General features: G+C 35.2%; 1 protein-coding gene across 5 annotated transcripts in view; it reads left to right on the top strand.

Annotated features, from left to right (window-relative positions):
* The first annotated feature begins 649 nt into the window (after positions 1 to 649).
* Positions 650 to 18082, top strand: part of LOC143240783 (serine/threonine-protein kinase RIO2-like) — a 44219-nt gene continuing 26786 nt past the window's right edge. The window contains exons 1-5 of one of the 5 annotated variants that reach the window (XM_076483832.1): positions 1070 to 1222; positions 2407 to 2499; positions 10705 to 10846; positions 11025 to 11138; positions 16926 to 16980. In XM_076483832.1, the coding sequence (XP_076339947.1) occupies positions 10711 to 10846; positions 11025 to 11138; positions 16926 to 16980 (305 nt within the window). In that variant the 5' untranslated portion in view covers positions 1070 to 1222; positions 2407 to 2499; positions 10705 to 10710. Of the gene's footprint in view, positions 1223 to 2406; positions 2500 to 10704; positions 10847 to 11024; positions 11139 to 16925; positions 16981 to 18082 lie in introns of all 5 variants that reach the window. The other 4 variants (XM_076483831.1, XM_076483833.1, XM_076483830.1 and 1 more) reach the window with 4 other exon arrangements.

Raw genomic sequence — 18082 nt, forward strand, 5'->3', positions numbered from 1 at the left:
AGATCGGGACATATGTGGTTAAACATTACCATTCAGAAAGTGTGTTATGCTTAGAGATGAGATGTATCATTACCAGGTTTCAGAAATGGAGGCTAATGATGAAAATTACTTTGTCAATTCCGTACGGCTGATTGATGTTTTAAATTATTTGCTACCAAGTGTTGTAATACGTTCCCTGGTTTTCGGTATTTTATTCACTTTATCCAGATATTCAGTTGGAGTATATATGCGGAAGCCAAAATGCTATTCTAAGTGCTTGGTTTGGTGCTCTTTTGAATGTAACCAACAGTGTCTATAATGGTAGATCAAGAGGTATCTCTATGTCAAGCCCTTCCCTATGTTTGAACTAGTATAACGAGGCTATACGCTCTGAGAAAATCCAGTGTTACTTGCGACGTATATAACGTTTAATTTAGACAAAATGGTAGATAATCTTGGTCTGATCATTATGAAAGACAGTAACCTGATCCACTACAGATGGTCATCTGGTGTCTGTAACAAAAAGTGTACACATTGTGCTTGTAGTCTTCGTGTGATATAATAAAGATTGTTCTTATATAAATTGCATTGTGTTCAGTTTTTGTATTTCCTTCTTAAGAAGCCCATGAATTCAAAATTACTTCATAATAAATATATTGTTGAACTTCCTGTTATTAAGCAGGCCCATCCCATTGCTCTATTATCAATTAAGTTTTAACTAAGTATATCATAGATATACTGAAGATTGTGTAGTCTCGGTCTCTTTTTATGGATATAATTGTTCATTGTGTAATATGTTTGAAGTAATTAATGCATTTTCATTTAACTTAAAATTTTCCCTGATTCAGTTGACGAGAGAGAAATGCTGTCTTGTGTTTCGTTCTGTCCGTGAAAAGCTGTGAGCTTCATAACTTTATTTACAATTTAAGATTTACTAAAATGGTTTTCACTACGTGAAAAAATAAAAGTAGCTCTTACAAATGCGTTCCCTTTTATAGTAGAATACAATGTTGTTTCCTGGACTCTTATGTTCCACTTTTTTATCAATATAATTACGTAATTTATTGTATTTTTGCTAGTTCCATAAACAGTTGACAAATGGTGTATTTTATTATTATGTGTCAGACACGAGATGTGCTGTGAATTTAAGACTTAAGATTAAATTAAGATTGACAAAATGGGAAAGTTAAATGTTTCATTACTTCGTTATATGTATAAAGATGATTTCAGAGTTCTGACAGCTGTAAGTTGCTTTTAAGTTTCATTAACATATGTTTTTGATATTACAGTAAATTCAAAATGGCGTACGTTGTATGTAATTTATAGCAAACATAAATTAATCCCGTTGGAATTCCAGTGTTCTATGATACAGCCTATATTAGTAATGCAATTACTATTACTTTTACTTCTACTAGTATTGGTACTTTGCTGCTATGTTCGTAAGATAATAGTTGTAGTAAACGGTAATACTAATTGTAATATTACCGTGATAAGGGTAACAGTTTTTTGTACAGAGTGGGTAAATTCTCTAACTTAGTAGTTTAATTCTCAGAGTGGACTTCAAATAAGTTGTTAGGGAAGGGAAATTAATATGAAAACTCGCGTATGTCAAATCATGCTTGTTTATTTATTTATGAACCACATTTTGAAAATGTTATACAAAATACTAACTTTATTTAGTTAAATTGGGCAGGCACAGTGATTTCATTAAATCACTGTGCTTAGATTGTGAATGTGTGAGTATCTTTGTCGTTATTGCAAAAAACTTGAACCTCACTTTGGGGTGTGAGTATGCTATAAAGTATATGCTGAGCCAGTCTGAACAACTTTAGGTATTCTTGTGTAACTGCTGTTAGTCCTTGTAACTTGTAAACAAAGCTCTTGCATTCTCATCCTCCCATAAGTAACTTTAACAATAACAATATATTTTTTCTTTTTTCCCTGTTTTTGAAGTTAATCTAATTTTTAATCCACCCACCTAATATATTTGAGTAAAATCGGGCTTAGTGTACTGTGATTTTTGAAAAAGCCGTTGTTAAGGTGCCACACGTTGTTAGGATTTGAGGAAAGATTAGTCACTTGAATTGTGATTAGAGAAATAAAAAGGTTGTTGTTATTGGAGTAAAGTGAAATTTGACTGTTTTTGGTATTGATATGTGTGTGCAGAAGTACTACAGAATGACTTGGAACAGTTAGTAAGCTGGACAAATGTTTAGTATGTGGTGGATATAGTAAGGGCAAGATAATGCACCAGTTATTATAATTTTAATCACCAGTGGTGGTGTACTACTCTTTTGCTACATTTAGTACAATAAAGCTAATATAAGGGTGTACTTGTAAAATATATGTACTGATTATTTAATTAATTAGTTGTTATTATTTCTATATATATGACAATAATTAAGCCTCACTTGGGAAATTTTACAGTTTTGACTTCTTATCTAAGCAAGGATAGTAAATTACTGGAAAAGATTCAGAAGAGGACTATTGGTATGATTTCAGGAATGGAATGATTTTCTTGTAAGGTTAAGCTAAGATCTGTTGGCTTGTTTCAATTTTAAGAAAATAAAAGTGAGAGGACATCTTGTTAAAGTTTAGAAGATTATTCAGAGGATTAATGGAGTGAAAGCTTCTGATATTTTTGTACTATATTCTGAAGGCAATAAGGAGAAAGAACAAAAGTTTAATATTTAGAAGAGACAGCTAGGTTCCAGTTGAAAATATAGTTATTTTTCTAGGAGGGTGGTTATGTTATGGAATGAGTTGCTGTAAGCATTAGTGGAAGCCATCAATTTATAAGGATTTAAGAAGAAAAACAATGATTTTCTGAAAAGTACATGTAAAAAGGAGATTTAAATATTTACTTAAGAGTGAGTGAGCAAGGACAGCCTTGAAAGACCAGATTGTGAGACTCCTGTGCTGGAAATCTGTACATCTCATAACCAGGTTACTAATGTGAAAAAACAGTTTTGGACAACATATTTTTATCATCAGAAACTATGTAAAAGTATTATGGATAAATTTTTTAAATAAGTAATTAAATTCAGAAAATCATAAACTTTTTCCATTAAGTTATCTCAAGTATTGTGTGAGAATCATATAATTACTGTTTGTCAGTGCTGTCAGCCTTCTCTAATTGTTCTTCTGTTTGCTTATATTGACATAGAGTAAGTAAAGCTTGAAACTTCAGTTTTTAGTTCAATTTCCACTTGTGGTTACATATGGCACACACATCTTCATTTCTTTAATACAGTTGGCATAGGGCATTAGTAATGGCATAATTGGTATTTTGAGATGTTTATAAAAACTGAAATTACCACTTATTGGAGTATTGAACATTTCTTTACTTTCAGCAACATGTAGGTTTCTCAATTTTTATTTATTTACTGACAAAGACCCACTCGTTAGCTACACAGGATGGTAGGACAGTATTGTGTCATTTCTCATGAAGATCAACTGAATACTGGCAGGAAATTGTCTAGAAATTCACCCATAATGGCCAGCTACTTCATGTTTGTATGACAGTTTTCAGTGTATAACCTAACTTGTACACTTCTAGGTGTTCTGGAGACTTGGGCCGTACTCAAAAGTCCCAGTAGTTTATTATTAAACATTGTTTAAGAAATAGATATTAAGACAGTAATGGAGGAGAGATAAAATGGCTGTAAAATTCAAAAATAATAATATGTATTGTTTTCATGGTTATCAAGGAAAAGAAAGTTTGGAAGTTTTCATCACTGATTGATAGAAATGTAGATACAAAGTGTTTTATAGAATACATTATATATATTAAGAAAACATTTTTAACCTATTATTTAAGTAGGTGAGGTATCTTCTAGAACAACTTCAGTCAATTTACATTATTTCAATGGGACAACCTAAGAAGATAAAATGCAGAGTAAAATGTTTTGCATCATCTAAAAAGTGTTCATAAATATAATAATAAACTAATTACGTGCATATTTTAGTTTCAAAATGTGTAATTATGCTTCCAAAATATACTTATCTCCTCTCACACTGATAGGTGTCATTCAACTGTCAGGGTTTCTTTTTTTTGTCTGTCTAAGTACTGGTCTGACTCTTTTCTTACTTGTTCCAGTTTTTTATACTGAACTTAATTGACTTTAGTGATTTTTGTTTTTGTAACCCTGTCCACCTACTTCTTTATATGTATAAGCATTTTATTCAGTTAATGTTATCACTTTTTCTTGACAAGGTATCACACCCAGTATTATGATTATTTGGATATATATTAAACATTATCTGTGTTATCTAGTTGATTTGATTCTAACTGGTGAGTCAATTTACAGTATGAACTTCTGGATTATTATTTCTAATACCAAAGTGGGTTTCTTGGCTGAAACATCTATTCATGCTCTAGTCATCACTCTGGGTATTTATTTTTCATCTTATCACTTGGTTGGACTCATTTCACTTCTGTACAGCTCAACACTGGGGAGCTAGTTGGCTGACTCATACTCATTTCTTTTTCTCCCACTGCACAGATGGTTCTTTCTCTTCTAAAAATGTGACATCATTGACATCTCTCATGCTTTTGGAATGAAAACACAAAAGATCCTTTTGATGATCTTTATGCAACCAAAGAATTATAAACATCAATTCATTGGATTACCCAATTTGCTAAGTTGGGATCAGTCAGAGTTCTTGAGGGGTCAAGTCAAGATACTACTAAGATATAGGTTTCTCTGCCACTTTCAGGGTTCCATCTCTTAATGAACACTGTATGTCTCTGAATGGATGAATAGGTTTTCTTACACAATGTTTTAGTTTATCTTGCACTTAAAAAGACGATGTCTCATTGTCTAGACCTATTAAGAAAAAAATTGCCAGGTTTCATTCTGACAGTTCTTTGTTGATGTCTTGTGATTTGCATAGAAAATGTTGATTCAGGACTCCTTTTTGTGGAATTTGGAACTCCTTTTTGGAACCATTCCTATCTTATCACCTTACTAGCTTGCCATATCACACAGATGATGCACAGGTTAATTGTTTCAACCTAAACAAATTTTGCTGACAGAAGAGAGATTTCATTGCCAGGTTATGTTGGATTGGCTCTCATTTTGTACTCTGATTGGTGCACTGGCCTCTCATTGGATCATTCAACTGCTGGCAATTTGGTCTCCAGTATCTCATCTTTAGGCTTTAGCAGTGAATGTATTTCACTAGGACAGGATGAGATTACAACTCTGGACCTTTCTTCCACTTTACATGTTACCCAGGGTACTAAATATGATTTGTTCTAACCCACTACCAGGTCCTGTTAATAAGATATAATTGACTACTATGTCCTGGCCTCTGATTCTGCAGTATTTTCTGAAGTGCCCACCTCTTCCACTTCTTAGACTTAAACTTCAGTTGTAGAGGTTATGCAATCTTTTGTAAGGCATCAAAGTTTAATTTCTAAGGTTTTCATGTACCAATATTAGTTTTTACTTGGTTTTGAGATGATCATTTGTCAACAGAAATGACACACATATCAAAAATGAGAAGAGGTTGAACCTGCTATGATCAAATGTGCCAACTATAACTTGGTTTTTGATATGGCTCTTTTGCAAAGGTCTTTGCTTCTTCTATAGTAATCCTTTTTAAGATGGTTGTATTGACTGCTGTTTTATTGTCCCAAATGGTCCCAAATGATGATTCCAGTTACTTACAATGTATCTTACGCTATATTCCCTTTCTCAACACCTGTTTGTAACCTGATTCTTATGTGTTGTGCATCCTGAATGTTTATTTTTCATGGTTGCTGACCTACAGACATTGCCAGGTGGAGTGATTTGCAATGTTTGTCCATAGAACAATTCTTCTTACCCAAGACACTGTTGGCAGGGAAGGGGATAAATCCTTTTCACAGATCCACCTTATCAGTATTTCTCACTTCTATACCCAATCAAATTTTGAGTGATCATATTTGGGATGAGTCTTTTTAAAGGCTTGCTGCCTGCACTAAGTTTAGAGATACTTTTTTTATTCTGGGCCCTCTTTGAAAGCAAGAAAGCTCCTTCAAGTTGCATCTAATCAGATTTATCACATTTCTATGCACTTAGCAGCTCGGTTGAATTCTCTGCTGGAAGACGTTTTGTGGACTGCTCTCCATACTTTTGTCTTTCATTACCTGCAAGATCTGGCAGTATTTTTATCTGAGGGTTTTCATCTGTACCTTGTAGCATCTTAACCTTTTCTTCTTGATCATACAGAGGGATGAGTTGGGGACTATCTTACCCAGGTCCCTAGATGTTTTTTCCAGATGTTGGTAGGAGTGGCACTCACATGCACAAGAGCCTACTCATAATACTGGTTCAGATTTGGCACTCAGTTATCCAGTTGGGTTGATCATGACCCATTTTTTTGATCAGTATTTATCAGTACATTGTTCAAGAAAGAGGTTCTACTGCTTCCTCTTAATTCTGAATGCAGAGTGGCCCCACCCTGGACCCTTGGTTAAGCACTATTGTTCCACATCCTTCCCATAATTCCAGGTTCAATTAGAACTTACCATGCTCGAATAGCTGGGGAGTTGGAATGAATATTCACAACTCTAGATCACAAGTTCTCTTTACTTAGTTTGAGTAAGGCATACACAATCCCATCAATCCATGCCTAGGTTGTTGCCTTTTGGACTTTATCAGGCTGAGGAGAAAATTTCTCCATTTCATTGTTGCTCACTTTCTCCTCTTCCTCTGTGTGGATTCCTGTACATGGTGAGTGGATCTCTCATAAAAGGTTCTTTTATTTAAGTTTACCTCCACTGGTATCTAAACATCCACCCAAGTGTTTGCTGTGTGTGGTGACCCATGAATGGGAGGAGAGGGTCCTGGTGATTGAGTGGTCCAACCCTATCACACACACACTACTTTGGCCATGCATTCCTGTAGGTGGGTGGCCTTGGGGTGGCCCTCCTTGGGTCATTCAGCTGGTCCAATTGTGCTAGGATCAACCAAGTACCAGTGTTGGATGTTCTCAACAGGTGTTGTGGACATTGTATCTGATACTGGTGTTCAGGTATAGTGCTCACAAAACCCTGGTGTTGCTGGATTGTCCTTCTTTAGCATTGTAGTGTGTTCCTTCATAGGGCTCCTTGGTGGGTGGTGTCAGTGGGCATTGAAATATTTTTTCTTTATTATGGATCCATCAAATCAAAATAAAATGGTAAAAAATAGACTATGTAAATGGCCATGTCTTGAAGATTCTGAACAACAATCTTCAACTTCTTTAACACTTGTACTTCATCTTCTGATATTAAATTCTTTATCAGTCAATTCTTTAGGGCATATGTCTCTGTTTTTTATTCAAAAGAGACTAGAGGGGCTTGCTACCTCTTCAGAGACAGTAAAAAAAATTATGTTCTGGACACATCTTGGTGGAAACATCCACTCCAAAACACAGTGAACTCCTTTTGTATTCAAAGACCTTTCAACAGTTATCTTTGTATAGAAATGACAAGTTGTGTGATGGATGCATGTACACAGAGGTGGCACTTCTGGTTGATCAGTATGTGCCTGCCTTGTCTTTGCCACTCAACACACCCTTGGAGGTCATAGCTATCCGTATCAAAGCCACCTGACCCATGTGCCCTGCTGGAACCTAGAGCAAGCCAACTGGCTCTCTTTCACTGCTTTCACAGAATTTGATTCTGCCGTCGTCTGTAAGTCATTGATAGATGGCAGTATAGCAGTAGTGACTTACTGTATTATCTAGGCAGGTGCTCAGTGTATTCCTAAAACCTTGACATATTTTCCATGGTGCAATCCTGCCTGACACAGGCATGGAAGGTTCACAAACAGGCCTGGGATACCTTACACAGATATCCCACACTTTCAACTCGCATCACTTTTCAGCATGCATGTGCTCAGCAGGTAAGACATCAAAGCCAAAAGGAATCTTGGATTAAATTCACAACCAGCATCTCTTCTACCACCAGTTCCAAAGTGATGTGGGACAAGATTTGAAAGGCCAGTGGCCCAGTATACTTCTGTCCCCCTTTTGGTCTTGCTCTGTGATAGTCAGGAGGTTGCCAATGCCCAAAGCACCACCAACACTCTCAACAAAAGCTTTTGCTGGGTATTTAGCACTTCTACTTCATTCTACACCTTCTTAGCCATCAAGACTCAGACAGAGCCTTGCCTCTTTCCTTTTTGGGCTGATCATCTCTATGACTATAATTGCCCATTTACACTGGTGGAACTCAAGCTTGCTCTTCATCGGTCTTGCAGTACATTGTTCATACCAGATGATATACACTATGAGATGCTGTATCATCTCTCTCTTGCTTCTGTTGGTATTCTGGTTGCTTTTAAGTGGATCTGGCAGGAGAATGCTTTTCTTGATGTATGGTGCCTGGCTATTGTTCTTTTTTTATAGCCTGGAAAGGATCCAAAGATTCCTTCAAACTACTGTCCAGTTGCTTTGATGAGCTGTCTCTGTAAAATGTTAGAAAGCATGGTTTATGATTGTCTTGATATTTCGTGTCAGTCGTCAAACATGAAGTTTATTGAGCGGCAGCTACAGACTGTTTTCAATCATATACTGAAATGGCCTACAACAAACGGTTTTACCTTTTCTCTCTCTAAAACTGTTTTCATGTGCTTTTGCCACCAATTGGGTAGTTGCCGTAATCCTGAACTCTGTGTTAGGAAAATTGTGTTTCTTGTGGTCCCTGAGGCAAAGTACTTGGGGCTTATCTTTGACCACAAGCTGACCTTTATTTCACACATCAAGTAGCTACAAGTCAAGTGTACAAGGGCATTGAACATCCTCTGTATCCTCTCTTCCACATTGGGGAGCAGGTTGATCAAAACTGTACTATACATCTTTCAAACAATCCTTCCATTCCCACTTACACAAATGGTTCAAAATCGGGTGACTGTGTGGGCTCTGCCATGGTTTGTTGTGGTTTGGTGGTTGCACACACAATCCTCTCTATAGTTTCTTTGTTAGCTGCTGAATTCTATGTCATTTCTCTTGCCTTGGATCACATAGAAGCTAAGCAGTACTCAAATTGTACTGTTTATACCAAGTCACTTAGCTCTGTACTGGCCCTAGAATTACTTCACATTAGTTCTTACCCTGCCTTCACTGATATTAAAAACTGACTGGCCCAGTTCTCTTTAACATCTGTCCAGTTCTTTTGGTTACCAGGCCACGTTGACATTCACAGGAATGAGCTCGCTGACACTGCAGCTAAGTCTGTGTGCTCTGACACTATCACTGCCATGCCTGTTCCACACCAGATGGCAGTCGACTTGGAGTGAGCAGTGTGATAACAAGCTTTTTCAGTTAAAACCCTCTATTAGACTTTGGCTGTCTTGTTTCCATAAGGATGAGGAGGAGGAGGTTGTCTGACTAGACTACGTGTTGGTCAGTTTTGTAACTCCATTGGTCAGTTTTTTAACTCGTCGTTTTCTTTTATCTGGGACTGATGCCCCAATGTGTTGTCTCTTTAAGTTTTTAATTCAAAAATTGTACTTTGTTTCAACATGATTCCTTTTTATAAATCTTAATAATTTTATTTTTAATTTTTTTACCAGTTGTTTGGCACAGATATTCTAGTTGCTTTGCACCATAAAACACCAAATAACCAGTTACTTTCTCCTCATTATTCCAATAGTTTGAAACCATATCCCTCTTTGGTTGCAGGTCGGAATCTGCTCATAAGTATGTTTGTTTATTAAATATATATATTGTTTATTGTCTAATTGCTTTAGCCACCAATATGGGATATAGGGGGCATGGCTCTTTAATTACAACCCAGTGTAGTGGAACCTTGGCTGTTTGGATGAAACCTGATATATAGTGAGGATAAATCAAATAAAGTTCTACCAACAGTACAGTTCTGTGTGAAGAGCATATCTGTTCTAGATGTACTGTGGTTTCCTCAGTTGGGTGCCAATCACTGCTAACACACCCATGATCTGTGCAGATGTTTTCTGAACGGATAATGCCCTCACTAATCCCTCCACCTTATCAATGTGGAACTCTGGTTGTCACTACAAGGGGAAATAAGTGTGCATTGGAATTTAACATTTCCTTAAATAAAAAATGTACTTCCTGTAATACTTATCTCTATCAAACTCTCCCAAGCTGCCTCCCCACCACAAGCCAGTGTTAGTGACTGGAGTTGTGCCAGTCTTGAAGATGTAATAACATTATAGGAATCTGGTGTTTATATATAGTACCAGGATAGAGGGTGCATTGATGACTAGATAAATACTGCCAATGGCATCTGAGTGGGTATAAAAAAAAATGACTAGAGCAAGCAAATAAAAATAAAATCAGACCAGTGCTTAGAAGAAACCTTAGCAGTCAAGGAATAGCTATCAGTATGAGAAGAGGTAAGTATTGGAAGCATCAAAGCTACTGTTGTCACGTTTTTAATGTTCTCCCAGCAGAAAATGTAAAGCATATTCATTATCATCAGTGCTCAAATCTTTGGCACTTGGAAGATGGCATGTTAACCTTTAGGCCATGCTCAGTTTCAGTGATTAGAGAACTATTTGAAACTAAATATTTTTCTAATTGCTAAGCATCCACATGTGTTTTTTAAATAAATGCATTCATGTACTAGTACTTAATTCTTTAGAGTATTATTACATATTGATATATTATTGAAAATTTCGTTTAACAGTGTTTGATATAAGTTGTTTAAGTTATTAGAATTTTGTGGTACACTTTTGTCAGTGTGTTTTGTGCAATGTTGTACTTTAGGTTGAAATGGGTATGAAGAATCATGAGCTTGTTCCTGTTCCTCTGATAGCTTCAATAGCTAGCCTTAAACATGGTGGATGTCACAAGCATTTGAAAGAGCTGACAAAAAATAAACTTTTGTCTTATGAACGTGGAAAAAGATGTAAGTGTGAAAAGTGTTTTGTCAAACAACCTGTTAAGGTATTATTTTGAACTGCATTTCTTTATGTAAATTAAAGTAAAATCAAGAATATTCCAGCATTTATGAACACATTTATTATTAAGCACCTATTAGTCAAACTTTGTTATTCATTAACTGTGTATGTTTTGTTGTTTTGTAGATGATGGCTATAGATTGACATTCATGGGCTATGATTATCTGGCTCTACATGTTCTGTCTAAGAAAAATGTAGTTACGTCTGTTGGGAATCAGATAGGTGTTGGCAAAGAATCAGGTACTTCTAGGCAGTTTTGAAATTGATAATTTAAAATCATTACTTTTTAAAGCATTTTATTTGTAGTTAGTATAGATTAAAAATTTGTTACAATAATTTCTAAGAAAAGTTTAATTTAACATAACTGTATAGATGTTGAATTTAAAAAAACCCCAAAACTTGAGTACTTTCATATAGTTGACTATTCATAAGAATAGCCATTTATTTGAAGGTGCTTGAGTTACGGGTATTTTTTATGAATTCATTGCCCTTGTGTGTGCTAACATTTTTACTGGAATTGTATAGATATTGAAATGTTTATTCTGTTCATAATATTGAAAAGATAAAGTTGTAAACATTTTCTTTCTTGACATTAAGAACATTAATATTATGTTGGCTCTCAGTGAAAGGTGATTGGTAGTTATCAGTAAATAAATTCATAAATAGGTAGTTTAGGGCAGTAATAGCACTTAATCATTTTTATTTGTCTGTCAAAATGAAATATGTTTTACTGGTTAACATGGTGGTTTCCCAAAAATTTGCTTAGAACTTTTTTATACATTTTAAAACATTTTAATTGAATACAAATAGGGATAGTGGGTTAGTTAATACAATTTATTTTTATTGGAATTTTATATATGTGTAAGGAGAGTAGCATGTTTAGGTAGGAGCTAGAGGAGACTCAGCTGTAGGGTCAGTAGTCTTAATGGAGGCCCATTGATAGGTTTACTTTATGTAAAATTACATGGGATTAAGGGCACACACAGATTACAGGTTGTGCTACCAATACAACTTGGTTGAACTTGTAAATATAATATTTTGTATATCTTGAAATATTTCTTGGTCTCATCATATGGTAAAGATATCTTATAGTTTTTATATTAAATCACTTTAATGTGAAAGTTGGTAAAACATCATTGAAATTGTTTTACTATTAAATGTTAGTAAAATATTAACGCTCTGTAAAGTTTGTGATTAAATCACATAGTTTTATTGGCACTAACAAGCTTTTGCAGAATAGAACAATGATATGCACAGTACTAATTTGAGCTGAAAAAACAGATTGACCAAGAACATCCAGTCAGAACAAGCTAGAGTGGGACAAAAATAATATAACAATCACATCATGAAGTTTTACTGCTATATTATACAAAAGAAAATAAATTATTTCCCAAAGACTTCTGGTTTTCATTGTTCATTCTCAATATGTTAAATGTAAAAATGCATATGTGTGTGTGTACATACACACATACAAAATTTTAAGGCCAATGAACATAAAAAAATATATGCATTTTGTGTAGAGCTTCAAAAGATGAAAATACGAAAAGGGAAAATAAAAATAAAAAACTTTTTAGCGTTGAATAGGGAAAAATGTGAACACTATGAAATTAGCCTAAATACTAGCCAGTCAAAAGTTTAAGACCATATCAAAAAGAAGTCCTAAACAGGGTATGAAATGCCCAACAAGAGGTCTCAATAGTGAGTTACATGGCCATCATTGCGAATAACTTTAAAGAATTGCTTTGGCATGGTCAATATAAGCATTGGCATGAGGCTGGCTGGAATGTTATTCCAAATGGTGAAGACGACTTTATGAAGATTATGCACTGTTTGGGATTGACATCCATTTTTATAGACTTCCCTTGCCATCCACTCCCAAACATTTTCAATGGGGTTCAGTTTGGGCGAACATGCTGGATGGTCTAAAAGAATTACATTATTTGCCATGGAAAAGTCCTTTGCCCTGCAGGCATTGTGGATTGCAGCATTGTCCTGCTGAAAGATCAAGTCATTTTCACACAAGCAAGGGCCTTCAGTCAATGAGGATGCTCTCTCCAACGTTCCAGTGTAGCCAGCCGCTGTTTGACGCCCTTGTATAATCTGAAGCTCCATTGTTCTATCGAAAGAGAAAACACTCCAGATTGTGATGGATCTTTATCTACTGTGTCATTTAGGAAATGTCTCCGGTGGGATATTCTTATTGTGCCAGTAATGTTGGAAGCCATCTAGACTATCCAGGTTAAATTTTTTCTCATCAGAGAACAAAACCTTTTTCCACTTTTCCACGTCCCATGTTTGGTGCTTCTCGGTAAAGTCTAACTAAGCTGTTTTGTGATGTGGAAGGAGGCGTGGCCTTTAAAGACTTTTACAGTTTTTAAAACCTTTCTCTCGTAGATGCTGACTTATTATTTTTGAGCTGCATTCTGCATACATAAGGGCCTTAATCTAGTTTGATGATTGGCTGGTGTCTTGCCAGACAACCCGTCGAATCCTCCTGCTCAATGCTAGCAAAATTTTCTTGGGCCAGTTACTTGAAATTCTCATTCTGTATCCCTCAGGGTCTTTTAAGAAATTTGCAACAGCAGTTTTACTACATCCAGTTTCAACAGTGATGGCACAATGAGAGAGACTTTGCTTTTGCAGCTTGACAATTCTGCCATGTTCAAACTCTGTCAACTTTTTAGCCTTTGCCATGTTTTTACCCAATGTAACACAGGAGATGTCAGTGGGAGATGTTGACAATGCTAATGCTTGAACAAAATTACTAAATTTCATTACATGTTTACCAATTAACGCTTCATTTCAGTATAGTCTTAAACTTTTGACCAGCTGGTATTTAGGGTAATTTCATAGTGTTCACATTTTCTATATTAATTGCTGAAAAAGTTTTTTATTTTTATTTTCCCTTTTCTTATTTTCATCTTTCAAAGCTCTACTCAAATAAGTGGTTGAGTCTAACAATGCAAAATTCATATTTTTTCTTTATGATCATTGGCCTTTAGATTTTGGCCAGCAGTGTATATGTCTTGAAACGTTTAGTAAATGACAGATACCTCGGATTACGAGTCGAACTCCTTAACACACTTGGCCATGTCGGGCGCTATGAGATGTCAGTGGGAAATGTTGACAACGCTAATGCTTGAACACTAATGACTAAATTTCGTTACGTGTTTACCGATTAACGCTTCATTTCAGTATGGTCTTACACTTTTGACCAGCTGGTATTTAGGGTAATTTCATAGTGTTCACATTTTCCATATCAAATGCTAAAAAGTTTTTTATTTTTATTTTCCTTTTTCTTATTTTCATCTTTCAAAGCTCTACTGAAATAAATGGTTGAGTCTATGAATGCAAAATGCATATTTTTATTTTGTTCATTGGCCTAAAGATTTTGGCCAGCAGTGTGTGTGTGTATGTATATATATAATTGCATAATTTAAGTGTACATTAATATAGATGTTATTTATAATATTTATTACTAAATAGTATTTGAATAACATTTGAAAATTCAATAGCATTTTATAACTCAACATTTCCTTCCTGTGTTTTTGTTCTATAATCACCTTATATTACTGCATGGAAGTCTGTATGGTGATTTTATTTAATTCAGAGAATATAAACTTAAGTTATAGATATTTTATTCTTTGTTTGTTTGCTTATATTTTTATTCATTAACCTGTTGACTGCCAAGTATTTCAGTTGCTGCGGCAGCTCCTATGCCGGGTTATTTTCAGCAAAATTGAGTAATTTTTAAAACAAAGGAAATAAGCAACAAATACTATTTTTTCTCTAAGCCAAACTTATAGTCATACACAAAATGAAGAAATATGTACAAAACATGAAACAATAATGCACAAAATGTTATTTTTGGCTATTGAAATACATGACACATTTAATAATTCATTTTTGTGTGAAATATTTTGAAGCAGGGGTCAACACAAAGAGCCACTTTGCAATCAGTACATTCATATCTGCTTTCTCTCCTCATGGATTTGTCAGAGCACTCTTTACACTTTCTAGTGGGGTACGTTTTCTTTTCTGTTTGGGGAATAAGTGTTGGGAAATGACATTCTGTGAGGTGGAGGGGGTTTTCCAAGGAAGGCTGGTCTCCAGTGGATTTTGGGTGCTAGTTGTAGTAATCTTCAATCAGGGTACAGATGACACCGAGTCTAAACTCCAGGAGAGACAGGTTGTTTCCCAGTGATTTGTAAACTACCAAAGTATTGTACACTGCTATATCCATCATGTGAAAAAATACTTTTTTGTATCACTTGACAGTCTTGCTCATACTTGGATAAGCATGCAACACACTGTCATATAAGTCAACCCCTCACATATAATGATTATAATCAATGACACATTTTGGTTTAACAATAGCTGCACCAGTAGCATGGTTGATCTTTCCAGTGTTTTGCATGGTATTGTCATGTACTGTACTCAACATGAAAATGTCCCTCTTATCCTTCCAGTGAAAAACACCAATGCTCTCTTTTTGTGCCACTTCCATTTCTCCCCATTGGATACTTGTGAAACATTTTGGCATCCCATTTTGATTTTTCATTGCTGTCCCACACAAACAGGTATCATGATCAAGCAATGACTTTGCTAAAGTGGGACTTGTAAAAAAAAATGATTCAAATAGAACTTATAATTTTGTCCAAACAATGATCCATCAATGTGCATTCAACATGTTTGCCGTGTCTGCCCTCTTTAGTGCTGTACTGTGTAGAAGCACCAGTGTAGATGAAAAAGTCCCAAACATAGCCTGTTACGCTTTCACACAGCTCATAACTGTTGAGTCCAAACCTAACCCTTTTAGATGGAATGTACTGTCGAAATCCCAGTCGACCCTTCCATAGTATCAAAGATTCGTCAATACAAATATGTTTGTTTGGTACATATGAGGTTCTAAATTTTTCCAATAAATGGTCAGTAATGGGCTGTATCTTGTGCTGTTGTTGGTCAACAGTATTTTCCTGGGTATTGTCAGCAAAGTGTAGCATCAATAGTAACAAAAGAAACTGGTTTTTTGACATGCACTGACCAAAAATGAGTGTGGCAAGCAAAGGGTCTGTACTGAAGTACATGGAAATAGTTGATTTTCTTTCTATGTCCATTATCATTATCAGATCTATAAATTCATAAATTTCCTTCTCATTAGTTGGCTTCCATGATTTTACTCTAGAATGTTCCTTCAAATCAGCGTGGGCCATCATAGTTTCTGCATATTTATTGGTCTCTGTTACAATATGATTGACAATTGTGGGATGGAAGAACTTTTGAAGACAATGAAAGGGCTTTGAATCTTGGCTCAAATCGTCATACTGGACACCATGATTTCCTGAGAAGGGGTTTATAACTGGAGCAGCAAAGGATTCAGCATTCCAATCATTGTCATTTGGGCACTTTTTCTTGAAACTGTTGCTACCACGACTTGCAATTTTACGTTTACTCCCCAGTGTTATTGCCCATTTACCAGTGCTGGTTGATGGCCAGTTATCATCATCTTCACTAACATCTGAGCCTTGTATTTCCGTATTTTTCAAAGAATCTTCAAAATCCAAATCTTCTGAATCACCATTGCTATCTTCAAACTCTGAACCAAGTTTAAAATACAACTCCAATGCTTATTCTTTTTGTATCTTTTTTGTGACACCATTTTGGATCGAAAGTGAAACAATTTGTAAGTAGGTCAAATGCATGTATGGTGCTGACATCTAGCATTGAAGTTAGGTATTATTGAGAATGAATTAACTCATCCATGGCACTGTGTTACTGATCGGCTTGGACGAGTTATTTTGTCTACAGCACTGAACAGGTTAAACAGTTAAAATTATTTACATGACATGGTTAAATTTGTACAATTAACATAGTAATTATAAAATATTATTGTAATTTTACATGGAAATTTACTGATAAAACTAAAATTCTTTGTTTTATTTTGATAGATTTGTTTGGTATTATTGTTATTTATGTATGTAATACTATAGTTTCATTCTTTCCTTTTCTTTGTACTTATGATTACAGATATATACATTGTTGCTGATGAAGATGGGAGAGAGATGGTACTGAAAATTCATAGGCAAGAATATTTACATTTGTATCAGGAATATTGCAATTTTGTTCACTTAATGTTATAAACCTTAAGCAGTTTTGGTTTTAAATTGGGTTATTTCCAGTTATTAATATTTACTATATTCGATATCCTTAAAGTCATAAAGATGACAAGTGTGTTGGAAGATTGAATAAAGTTAGAAGTATACGTGAATTGTTTCTTCAATGTCTTTTATACCGATTACGTACAAGATCTAGTAAGTTGTATCAAAATTCTTGTGAAGCCTCACTACATCATTGCAGTTCATGTTGCATATTCACTCATCATCTATATGACAGCTATGCATCTTGAAAATAGCACTGAAGCATAGCTTACATTACCAGGAGATATCTTGTAAGGTTGTCATATCTAAAACATTCTACCACCTCTTTGCTGGTTTTCATAATCAAGCTAGCATACAAGAATGATACCACAGAAACCCATAGATGCCACACCTAATGACTTGATCTGTATGTCTTATAGAATAGCATTAAGTTCTGTTTCATTCTCCTGCTATGGAACAAATATGTCATGGAAGCAACTTATGTACACAGGGCTTATTTCACTTTTTCTGATGGAGATCCTTTTTTATTATACCAAAATGTTACAAAATGCCACATTTTACACTGTATGGTTAGGGTACAGCTTGTTGCAGGTCTTCAAATGGGTCCGTATTTCTTTGTTTCCAATATGTTACATTACCTCTATTCAAATAAATAGCTATTCTCATTCAGTGCTGCCCTCTATATGCAAAACATTTTATGCATGCCACAAGCTTTCTATCTCCCCTAGGACTGATTGCAGTGTATCTGTTATGGAAATTATCATGTATCAACATTTTACCAGTAAGAGTGCAAGATATCTCATGATGCTCAGGTTGGCTGATATGGCTGTGTCTCAGCTGTAGTTTCTGCAGTTCCTCCAGCTCCAACTTCCTCTTCCATTTCCTTTTCCTCTAACTCTGTCCCTTTTTTGTCACCCTTAATCATTGATGTTTTTTCCAGACCATCCTGTCTTCCATCTTTATGCATATATTTTCTCTGGTCATTAGCGAGGTGATCTAACTTCTGATGGTTAGCCTTTTTTGTGG

The sequence above is a fragment of the Tachypleus tridentatus genome, chromosome 13, assembly GCF_004210375.1.
Source record: "Tachypleus tridentatus isolate NWPU-2018 chromosome 13, ASM421037v1, whole genome shotgun sequence".
Classification (NCBI taxonomy): domain Eukaryota; kingdom Metazoa; phylum Arthropoda; class Merostomata; order Xiphosura; family Limulidae; genus Tachypleus; species Tachypleus tridentatus.